The 12,135-nt window shown below is 35.8% G+C and overlaps 1 protein-coding gene and 1 long non-coding RNA gene across 5 annotated transcripts in view; one reads left to right on the forward strand and one right to left on the reverse strand.

Moving 5' to 3' along the window:
- The window catches only part of Ubqn (ubiquilin), a 249,211-nt gene that overhangs the window by 228,479 nt on the left and 8,597 nt on the right, over window positions 1-12,135 (forward strand). The window contains exon 14 of the mRNA XM_090403922.1: window positions 9,213-9,300. Within this exon, the coding sequence (XP_090260048.1) occupies window positions 9,213-9,300 (88 nt within the window). The remainder of the gene's footprint in view (window positions 1-9,212; window positions 9,301-12,135) is intronic.
- The window catches only part of LOC150099677 (uncharacterized), a 128,209-nt gene that overhangs the window by 109,323 nt on the left and 6,751 nt on the right, over window positions 1-12,135 (reverse strand). For 3 of the 4 annotated variants that reach the window (XR_016549368.1, XR_016549369.1, XR_016549366.1), the window contains exon 2: window positions 8,785-8,879. The exons of the other annotated variant lie outside the window; for it this stretch is intronic. This is a non-coding gene — a long non-coding RNA (uncharacterized LOC150099677). The remainder of the gene's footprint in view (window positions 1-8,784; window positions 8,880-12,135) is intronic. 4 annotated transcript variants of the gene reach the window in all.

Consider the following 12,135-nt stretch of genomic DNA (forward strand, 5'->3'; position numbering starts at 1 on the left):
CAATCTTTGCCACATCGTGCCTGAGCTTCAACTTCCTATCTACTAACACTCCAATATCCCTATCCTGATGTTTCTTTTAGCATAATCCCACCAGTATAATACGTTCACTGATATTGAACTGAACGGGGAATGTGGACACCCATTTTCCCCTGCCCATAATTCCAGCCTATTCAAATCATTCTGCAAGTACTGCATATTGGCAGCATTCAGCAAATAGCTGTATGTTGCATGTCAAATCCTTCCCAATATCATTAATGTACTGATTGAATAACAGTGGAGCAAGGACTGATCCTTGGAGTACACCACTAGTTGCCTTAAATCTTGCAGACTCACATTCCCCATATACCTCTTTTTATATCTGTCAGACAGCCATCCTCTTCCTCATACTAATATTTTATAATCTGAACCCATATTCTCCAATTGATGCAACAGCTTTCCATGCTGTATTCTGTCAATGGCCTTAGCAAAATCCAAAAGTATCATGGTATATCCATTCGCCTTGTCTAGTTCGATGGTGACATTATAGAATGTGAGCAAGTTGTTAAAATATGACCTTCCCTTAGTAAATCCATGCTGTTCATTGCAAAGTACAATAGACATTCACTGTCAACCCATTAATGAATGCAAGCCCTAACCAGTTTTTCCACAATCTTCACTACCACTCTTGAGATGCTAATTGGTCGATATTTAGACACATCGGTCTTTGCACCACCTTGTGCAATGGAATTACCATACATTCCTGTGGAATATTCCCTGTTCTGAGACTCATCTTAAACAGCCTGTTCAAAGAAATAGCCAGTTCAGCTGAACACTCTTTTAGTACACGTGCTGATATCCCATCAGTCCCTATTGTTGAATTCTTATTCAATTTGTGCAACAGCTCTAATACCTCGTCCTCATACACCTGTGATTCTTCATCTAGTGAAGAGGTAGCAGTGAGCTCAATGCTGCATACACCAGGTTGATAGCTCTTAACAAAATGGGCACTCATTAGCTGAACAACCTCTTCTGCGTCTGTAACCCTCACACCATCTGCATTTAGAAGAGTTATTCTTTCATATTCATTCTTTCTTTTACTTGCAGCATATTGATAGAATTCTTGTGGGTTGTCTTTAGCATGCAGAGCCAGTTTCTTTTCATACTCAGACTTTGCTTTCCATACAACAGTTGTGACTGTTCTAGCCTAATGCTTATAATGCACATAACAGACATCATCCTTATGCACTCAGTATTCCTTCCACATTGTCCTTTTCTTTCAAATCTCTTGCTTAATAAGATTACGCATCCATTTGTTTCCTACTCTATTTATTCTTCAAACTCTCGGGACACATTCTGATATCGCATCATTTAAGTATTGTTTAAATGCTTCCCATGCACTGTCGATATTCTTTCCATCCAGCAACCGATCCCATTCCACTGAACTCAGTATACTCCTCAATTGATCATAATTTCCTGCTTTGTAGTTCAGCATGTAACCTTTTCTGAATGGAACATTCATAAACTTAGTCATTTCCCAAGTGAGGTACCACATGATCACTGTCACCAACTAGAGGCAGAATAGTTACGTCTTTAACTGAAACACCCTCTGACACTATAATCAAATCTAACACTCTTTGACGTTGAGTTCCTTCTGTCACATGCTGCTTGAGGAAGTTGTCCCGCAACAGCTCAATAAATGCATTTTCATTCTTCTCATGAGATTGTACTGCTACCCAATCAATATTTGGATAATTGAAGTCTCCCATTATGATTACTCTTTTCGCACTTATCTTTTCCATTTGGCGATGCATTTCTTCATCACTAGCAACCGATACACCAGGTCTGTAACAACACCTAACTATGTAATTGATCTTGTTAGATTCCACCTCACACCAGATAGCTTCAAACTCACTGCCACATGAAATATTGTTAGTAGTAGTAGTACTACAATCATAGGTCTCAACTCGAACTGGATTCAAGTCATCCGATATCATGAGCAGCACACACACACACCCCTCTTCTCCTATCCTCTCTATCCTTCCTAAAATACTGTACCCTTGACACTCGATACCAGTTAGGTCTGTTCTGATAGCCAGGTCTCACTAATACCTACAATCTGAGGTTGCAACATGTTGACTAAGGCAACAAACTCTATCCCTTTGTCTGATGCACCTAGCATTCGTGTACAGACATAATAATCTACATGTTTGTTCTTTTGTATAGTCTTCTCTGTTTAACAAGAGAGACAATGTCCCAGCCGGCATGAAGTTCTGTTATGTTGTACCATCATTTTATATTGTGGTTTAAGCCAATAAGAATACAATTTTGTCAGCTAAATCTCAAGTTGCCAGCCCATCCTTGTTCATTCAGCATGGGTGCACCACAAGGTGAGGATTGGACATTAGGTCAGATGTCCTGGTCGGTTTTCTGCATTCCTTTAAAGGCTATGTGGAGGTCTCTCAGTTATACAGCTTTGACCCTTAAGGATAAATAAAAAAAAAAATCTATATCTATCTATATCAGGGGTCGGCAACCTGGGGCTCTTTGAATGAATAATTGCAGCTCTCTTTGTTATTAAACAATCTCTTTTTCAATAATGCAAAATTAATGTTATTTATTAAATTAGAAACTAAAAACCCTAAGTTTAGCTTTTGCAATGAATCAAGGACATTTTACATTAAGTCAAGGATATTTTACAATTGAAAATAGTACATGCGATGCTGAAAAATTTAATACTTTCATGTTTGAACTCTTTGAAATCATACGTGATAATCTTCTTTACGTTCTATTTACATTTTACAAAAATTCTACTTTGTGGTGGATATGACTTCCCATTTAAACGCACTAAATAAGAAACTACAGGGAAAGGGAAATACAGCAGTTTTGCTTTTAGAAGAAGTGATTTCGTTTGAACAAAAATTATATTTGTTTGCGACAGACTTAGAGAAAGGCACACTATTACATTTTCCTACATTGAAGAAATATCAACAATAACAAGCTGATAATAATTCCATAAATTTAACCTTTCTCAAAGAAATTGTGGTAAATATGCGATCTGCATTTAATGGGAGATTTGAGGAATTTAGAAAGAACAAGGCAACTATGTCATTTTTATTGCGATCACTTGAAATTAATCCTGCCGAATTAAATTTTTCGCTTTCTGCTGGAATTGATGAGGCTGCATTTCAACTTAGCTAGAGCAGCGCTTCCCAAACTGTGGACTGCGGTCCCCTTGGGGGCCACAAAATAATGAAAACAAATTTAAAATGTTTTAAGACTAAGTAGATTTTTTTTATTTTAAAAGAAACGTATTTAACTTTTATTATTTATTATTTCTTTTTTGTTATTTTTTATATTTTAATGGAAAAATTCACACATTGGTGTTGGTTCACAAACTTTGCTTCCTGATTATATTTCGGCACTTAATGAATATTAGTAAATATTGCTTATTCACATGTTTCATTTCAAAGCAGTGGTTAATTGTATTTACTTCGAATGCTCTCCAGGGAAGCTCCAAATCTTCCTGTCCCTTTCATGACGCGTTCGTAATCAGGGATTGTTGATATTGACTTTATATACATATCAAAACTCATTTTATATTATCACTGTCATCCGAGCTAGTTTTCTGTTACCAATAAAGGTTTCGCATATACTTCACACATGAAAAAAAGCTTAAACAAGTTCATGTGGGGAGATAGTAACTCGCTTGCAGTGGTAAACAACACGCCCTCCCTAACAGCCACTATACTGCAGAGGCAATAAAAACAAGTACTTTTATTATGCCAGTGAATAAGGTATGAGGAGTCTGTGTAATATATTTCTCAACAAATAGTGCAATTAGAAACAACTGGGATAAAAACACACTAATTAATGAATCACATGTCCCCTCATACAGAAACTATGCTGTATAGACTGAAACAAAACCATATGTTGCATGGGCAAACACAGTATCTAACTAAAAACTATTGTTATTAATTAGATGTGTGTGAGTTCGATTTCTCAAGGCAGCAATAAAATTCAACCCAATGTGTTAAAACTAAGTAATATATATATAATGAATGTTATGGCAGTATAACATATGGAATTTTCACATATGGAATTCAGTTGAAGAGAGTTAGCATTTCAACTCAATTGTCAGCTATGCTTTTATCTTTCGGTTGCACGATCTTTTGTTAATACCGCACCAATCATATGCACATTTTAATAATCTGCCTTTGCAGTCTGTTTCGCGTTAGGCTTAATTACCGTAAAGGGAGAAAAGTCACAAAAGAGAAAAATGTTCCTGGTCCGGGGATTCCCTTATTCAGGTTATATTCACTAATTTCATGTTATCAGTCTGTGGTGTGCCAGTATCGGTAAGTGGTGATATTATTTGATCTATTCTACGTTAAAAAATTTAACCCTGAGATAGATAAGTGGCTGATAAAAAATAAAAAAAAATTCCCGCGAACAATCAAAAGAAGCAGAAACAGACTCAAAAAAAAAAAAAAGGACAGTATTTCATATTTTACCAGAACAGCCTGCATCGTCTTCAGAACCAAACGGTAAGAGGCAAAAAATGTAATATATGCATTTGATTTTTGCAATATTTGCTGTGTATGTTTTGTATTGAACATGAATACAATAAATATTATAATAATATATCTCTCTATTACGATTTTTTTTCGAAGGTGGGCCGTGAAATATTTTAATTTTTGCAAAGAGGGCCCTGACATCCAGAAGTTTGGGAAGCACTGAGCTAGAGGACCTGAAAACCCAGGATTTGTGGAATTCAAAATTTAGAAATCTTAAAGCTGACCTGGAGGAGTTGGAAAGACAAAAATCTACTTTTGCAATACAAAAAAAATGGTCTGAAATAGAAGATCTTAAAAAGCAAGATCAGATTGTATTTGACACATGGAATTGTTTACCAGACACTTACATTCAGTGATTTCAAACATACGCATTTGCACTTCTATCGATTTTAGGATCGATAAATTATTATTATTAAGGGGATATTAAATCCCACATTGTTTTAAAACTGAATAAGAAACTCAAAGATCGGAATCAAAGTGTTTCATGCCGAATATAGTAACTATAAAAGTATCGCCGACTACTAGCGTAAGCTAAAGCACGTAGCCCAAATATGTAGTACAAACTAGGGCAACGCGTAACAAAGGTGGAGAAAGTTCTGATCGCTATTCTTAGTATTTTCCATAATGTAAAACCCATCTCCTAGGAGATGTATGATGTTATACATTGTGGTGAGAGGTCAGTACCTAGACCGGTTTCGATATTTATTGAGATTTCATCAGTGAGTAGCTAGACCAAAATAATACTAAGGGTATAGTGAAAAGAACTTATATACTCTGCTGTACGAGTTGTCAAAAAAGATGCACCCATAAATTATTTAAAGTAAAGAGCCAATAGGCTTCATTTTGGCGATGTAAACATTATTTAAATTATTATTATTAAGGGGATATCAAATCCCACGTTTTTTTAAAACTGAATAAGAAACTCAAAGATCGGAATTAAAGAGTTTCATGCTGAATATAGTAACTATAAAAGTATCAGCGACTACTAGCGTAAGCTAAAGCACGTAGTCCAAGTACGTAGTACAAACTAGGGCAACTCGTAGCAAAGGTGGAGAAATTCTGATCCCTATTCTTAGTATTTTCCATAATGTAAAACCCATCTCCTAGGAGATGTATGATGTTATACATTATGGTGGGAGGTCATTACCATAATGTATAACTTCATACATCTCCTAGGAGATGGGTTTTACATTATGGAAAATACTAAGAATAGCGATCAGAACTTTCTCCACCTTTGCAACGAGTTGCCCTAGTTTGGACTGCGTGCTTTAGCTTACACTAGTAGTCGCCGATACTCTTATAGTCTAAGGAACAATAGTGGAACCTCGTTTTTCGAACATAATTCGTTCTTAAAGGCTGTTCGGAAACCGATTTGTTTTTGAAAACTGAACTCATTTTCCCATAAGAATTAATGTAAATGGAATAACCCATTCCCAAACCCTCAGATGATTGCTTATTTAAATCTTTACAACAATAGTTCATGCATAAAATTGTATACAAAAATAATGAAAATGCATAAAATCTTACATAAAAAAAGAATAAACACAATAGATAGATAAAATATAGATGAAAAAGGGTGATCTCTTTCCACAAAACTTTGCAACTCGCCCCATTTCACACACGTTTCTTCAACCACCGTCTTTTTCTGCTCCAGTTCTTCTGTGATGAGCTCATTCCTGTGGTCCTCCACATCAGCATTGCCAACTTCCAAACCCATGCTTTTGCCCAGAGAGACAACATACTCAGCCTCTCAAAGCCCTCAATGTCTCTGTGTGTGTGCGCTACACAGTCTGTCCACAATTTCTTCCAGGCCAAGTTTATGGTCCTGTAAGTCACTTGCACCCAGGCTTTGTCAAGAATATTAAGCAATGGAGGATATTGAAGTGATTTTTACAGAATTCTCTGAGTGTTAATTCTGTGTCAGAGCTTACTTCAAAACACCTTTGAAACTGCTTTGGTGTAGAGTTTCTTAAAGTTTGAAATGATCTGCTGGTCCATGGGCTGGATTAGAGGAATTGTGTTAGGGGGACCACTGTGATAAAAATCAAACTCCTCCACCAACTCATCCTCCAAGCCTGGAGGGTGAGCAGGAGTACTGTCCATCAAAAGAAGGCATTTTAATGGCAAATTTTTTTCTTGAAGGAATTTTCTCACATTTGGAGCAAAGACTTCATGGATCCACTGAATAAAAAATTGCCTGGTTACCCAAGCCTTACTATTAGCACCACTCGTACCAAATTTTTTTTAAACAGATCATGTAATTGCTTCGCTTTTTCACAAATTACAGCCTAAGAAACACTATCACCAGCACTAACTGTTTCTCGTTTATCCAAATCAGCAACAATTTTTCCACTTCTTCAGTCGTCTGAGATCTTTCTTTAGTAAGAACTTTCATTCCTTTTGCAACATCAGCTCCCTTGGTCGCCTCTTTATTTTTGAGTATTGCATAGATCGTTGATATTAACTTACTGAACTGCATAGCACGATCCGAGACACGAACGTCATTTTCGTGTTTGGATAAGATTTCTTTTTCACCTCTATCATGGTTCTAACAACTTTTCTTTTTGCTTTGCTTTGCTGCTATCACTATCCTTCTTCAGTCCCATGGTGGCTTATTTAATAATAATTTATAATAAAAAAAACAGCAAAACACTAAGAAAATCAAGAAAAGGCACTGCAAGTTCGAGCAGGTGTCTGGATTGAGAGGAGGCTAAGTGATGCTCTCCCACCGTACATCTCAGCCTGGGGATCATGGGTTGCCAGTTTGCCTGTTCGGAAACCGGTGCATTTTGGGTTCAGGAACTGATTTGTTAGAGATGAGAGGCATTTGACAACTGAGGTTCCACTGTATTCATGTCCAACCAGTTTTTCATCATCAACTAAACTCCACCCTTGCATACCCAGGAGAGTGTCAATCTTGAACAAGCCTAATAAGTCAACATTGTTGACTTCTATAAAACAAGAACAAAATCTTCAGCAAATGGATGGGTGGTGGTGGTGGGGGTAATGGAACAATAAGGATATATTTTTTATATTCAGTGAGTCTAACTTCCTCTCTAATATCTTTAAATTATTCAAATTTAATGTGTATGTAGGTTACTTTATTTGGCATGGGAAAATATTTAATATTGGAAATGCACTTTTTTGTGTTGCTTTGTCCAAGAAAGGTTTTGTTTTTGCTTTGCAAAAGCAAAAACAAAACCTTGCAAAATACTTGATCATTCAGCTGATTTCGTGCTGTGCAATCACTTACCTTAACTCTGTAGTTCGACCATGCAGCATTGAGTTGTTTGAATTTGCATGGTTTTCGCAAGTTCAGTCAGTTTTCTGTCCCGACTGTGAGGTGGGGTGGAATGTAGACGTCCACTTCAAGGCAAGGTTTTTACACTATTAGTCGAACGATGTTTTTTCCAAATGTCGCATACAGTACTTTGTGCACATCTTAGTAATCTAGCTACTTGTCTTTGAGACATTGCATCTTTCAGAATTCAATCATTCTGTTTTTTAAATCGCTGGAAAGTTCTTTCAGAGGAGCACACACTAGAAAGAATTCAGATTTTGCAACCATGATTCTGCTCCTCAGAAACGTTTTCTCTATGCTTTATGCACAGACATTGTAGATTTGCTTATTGGGGAATGATAAGCATTTGTTACCTCAGCAGTCACCTACTTTTTTTCAACTGTCAACTTGATTTGGATACTTTTTTTCTAACACAGATAATTTATTTTCTTTAAAGTGAGCTATTTCATTTCTTGCATGCTAAAACATTCATATGTTAAACTTTCTAAGAAATATACAGGGTATATTACAACATTGATTGGATATTTTTTGCCAGGGGTTGAAACTGCAGACTTACAAATTCCAAACTTCAAAAAGTATATTTATTGAATCTCAAATTCAGAAAGTATTAAAGATGAAGGATTTAAAGAGTCTCACTAAAATCAAAATAGAAGCATCAATTATTGTTCATAGTGTTGGATGGTTTTGGAATAGCAAAATTTTAAAGAACTGTTTCATCAATTTATTACAGTTGACTCCCACTGTAGTAAACAGACAGACTATTGGAATTGCTTGTTATAGTAAATTTCCTTAAGAATGGCATTTTGCTTTTGGAGGTTTTGGTCATGACTTCAATAATATGTTGTAGTATAAAAAAGTATAAATGTTGTAGTACAAAAGTAAGATGGGAGCTAGGGGGTGTTACTGAAGATTCATTTCTTTCATGCTTACCTGGACTCCTTCACCATGTAATCCTTGGTTCGAAGAGTGAGGAGCAGGATAAATGGTTCGTTCCACCAGGATAACACAGTAATGAAGTAGTGATACTAGAGGAAATGGAATACTAGTATGATAGATTACACTGTTAGTTTCTTCAAAGAGAGACAAGGAGAAAAAAAGTATTTCTAAGTATACTTTGAAATTTGTATATTAAAAAAACAAAACAAATTCTATGTTTTGATTCTAGTTGCAAAATCCTTTTTTGATCAATGTAATGCTAAAACAACTCAAGCCTTACTATTCTGACTATCAAAGTAAATATAATTTTTTGGGGAAATTGCTTATTACGAATGTGTTTACCACTGAAGTATTTCCTTGAAACATTATTTGTAGTATTTATTACTTTTTCTGCATTTTTATTTATTATTATTTCAATTAAGAGTCAAGCACCTCCTGAAGAACGGTATCAAAGTCAGCTTGAACAGTTAGCAGCTATGGGATTTGTCAACAGAGAAGCTAACCTACAAGGTAATTTTTAATGATTTAATATTTTGATTGAGAATCTCAGTGATAACTTGTATCTATTGTAAATTGGGTACTGTTAAATTTGTGTGTATGTTATATTTAACCTAGAAATGAAAGGTTGCAATACCTACATAGCATGTCACTGTCAAGCATGGATAAGAGTGTAAGAAGAAAAACGAAATTTGTTGACAAATGTTTTTTGAATAGCTGAAAGTTGTAGTCTGTGGGGAAGATAGTGAGGAAGGCTGTTCCAGAGGACAGGCACAGATGGCTTGGAAGAGGAAGAAAAGTTGGCTCAATAAGTTTGAAGGTGGGTGATAAACATATGATGACCAGCAGCTGCTCTTGGTAGCCAATTCTGCAGTGTTGACTATGAATGCAGCTGGAAGAGGCATAAGGCAGAAACTGAATGTATTTGAGAAAAGGATTAGTGATTTTGTGAGAGAGGAGTCATTAATTAATCTAATTGCCATCTTCTGAATAGTATCAAGCAGTGCTAGTGAATAGTTGTCTGAATAACAATCCAAAAAGCAAGATTCCATGTTTGAGTGGACTTTGAATTTATACAGCATCAGTAGTTATATAGATGAAAAGTACTAATTGACACACTTTTTCTACATTTTCCTTTCACATATTCAATGAGTTTGTGGATCCCAAGCTCATTCAAATTTTGTTCACTCATTTTTCCACCAAAAGCAATCCATATGGAAACTATCACAGATTCTCAACTACCGGCTTGATTGTTTTGATAAAACTCAAGGCAGTAACACAGACATGTCCAAAACAGTAACATAGTTCTGAATAACTTGCCATACTATTGTGTTTATAGTATGAAGTCATGAGAATTTGTCACACTGTGTGTGTGTGTGTGTGTGTGTGTGTGTGTGTGTGTGTGTGTGTGTGTGTGTGTGTGTGTGTGTGTGTGTGTGTGTGTGTGTGTGTGTGTGTGTGAAAAGTGCACACAACAGTTTAGCTCACCCCATCCCTCCAGTGGATATTCCTTAATGGTTTGATATCATGTCAGAGTTCAATGCTTTAACATTAGTTAACACAAGCACATCAAATTTTTGTGTGCAGGATATTATGACATGGAAAAGTTACATCATTACTAACTTCCGATCAACAAAACAAAGATTAACAAACAAGAATTCTGTTGAAGTGACTATACTACTTGAGATTAGCTCTGCTAACACATTCCTGAATACTAACAATGGCAAGTTCTTTCCTAATTTCCTCATTTTTACTGTTATACTGCCATTGATGACATCTGTTTACTCCCCTAATCTTTCTAAGAACTCTCATATCAGTGGTCTCCAGTTTTTAATCAAATGCTTTATTTCTAACCCAGCTCTCAGATCCATAAGTTAAAATTGGTTTGAATACTATTTTGTCTTTATCACGTGCTTATACTTTTAAAACTGTATTATATGTCTCAAGACTATGATTATGAAGGCAGAGCAAGATGATTGGATGTCATCAGAGTATACAGGTAGCTACTGGTGCCTTTCACATATCACTTACTCAAAGTCTTTATGTGGAAGCAAATGAAACCAGCTCTAGCACTTCGACAGAAACAGTTGTCTCTTAATTATGCCCTAAAAATAGTCTCATCCAGAGCATGTACGTGTTAAAGAAATTATGCAAGCTGTTGGCATGAATGTTGACAACACTGTCTGCACCAAACATAACAGCATCCCTCCATTGTAGGTTTGCACTCCATCCTGCAATCTCCCACTTTGTCAACTACAGAAGTCTCATATTCCATGCAATTGTTTAATACACACCAAGCAGCTCAATCTGATTTCTTGCCCATCTGTGCTGATGGTTTAAGATCAGAGATCTCTGTTAGCTGTGCTTCCTGATATTACTATCTCTAACCAAATTCAACCTGATTACAGTAATTATGCAGCAGAGTTGCATGTCATTCATCTTGCACATATAAAAGAAAACTGCTACCAAAAGTGTGTAATTTATGCAGACTCATCGAGTGCTTTACGAGCTGTCTCCTCTTCATTTTGCTGTACAAAATGAAGACCCTTAATTTTGTTGTTTGGTTGTGTTGGATTCCTAAACATTGGAATTAATGGAAATGAGACTGGAGATGCAGGTGCTAGATCAGCTCATACTTTTTTGACAATATCATATACAAACAGCTTATAATATCAAAGCTAATTGTCCAGTGGCAGGAAGTGCTGACAAACAAATTACATTTGATTGACCTTGCAGTTTGCCTTTCTTCAGTGAAATGATATTTGATTAACGATGTAACATCACACGGCTCGTTCTATTTTTGAACGATCAATTGTTTTTATTCTACCTTCTAAAAAACTGTTTTCTGTGTAGCCACTGATGATAGTTTGTTATTTTCAAACTGAAATATTTGGCAGTGTATTGTGCTAATGTGTAGATAATTCTTAATTACATGATATTAAGCATTGGCATTCACCAAATGTAGAAACAGAAGATAGGAAGTTGTTCTTGCTAGGTTCTGCCTAGGTCACAATTATCTTAAACATTCTTTTTTACTGAGGGCAGATCACCTACCTGTGTGAAGTGCTGGCACTCCAGCACTTCACACAAGAGAGGAATGAAATTTTTACCTATCTAGCTGAACCAAACACTCAGGTAGATGTTATTAAACTCAGACAAATTGTGTGATAACTTTTTATAAAGAATTAATTTATACAAATACATTTGATCATAAATTTTATTTTTATGTAGATACTGCATTGCTTAACACTTAATTTTTGTACATACACATTATTTACTAATTTATCTCCTTCTGACTGTTTATTAATGCTTTGTGTACTGCTATGACCTTTGCTGTCCTTAAGCAAA

The sequence above is a fragment of the Typopeltis vanoorti genome, chromosome 14 (assembly GCF_054136105.1).
Source record: "Typopeltis vanoorti isolate ZY-2024b chromosome 14, IOZ_Tvanoo_1.0, whole genome shotgun sequence".
Classification (NCBI taxonomy): domain Eukaryota; kingdom Metazoa; phylum Arthropoda; class Arachnida; order Uropygi; family Thelyphonidae; genus Typopeltis; species Typopeltis vanoorti.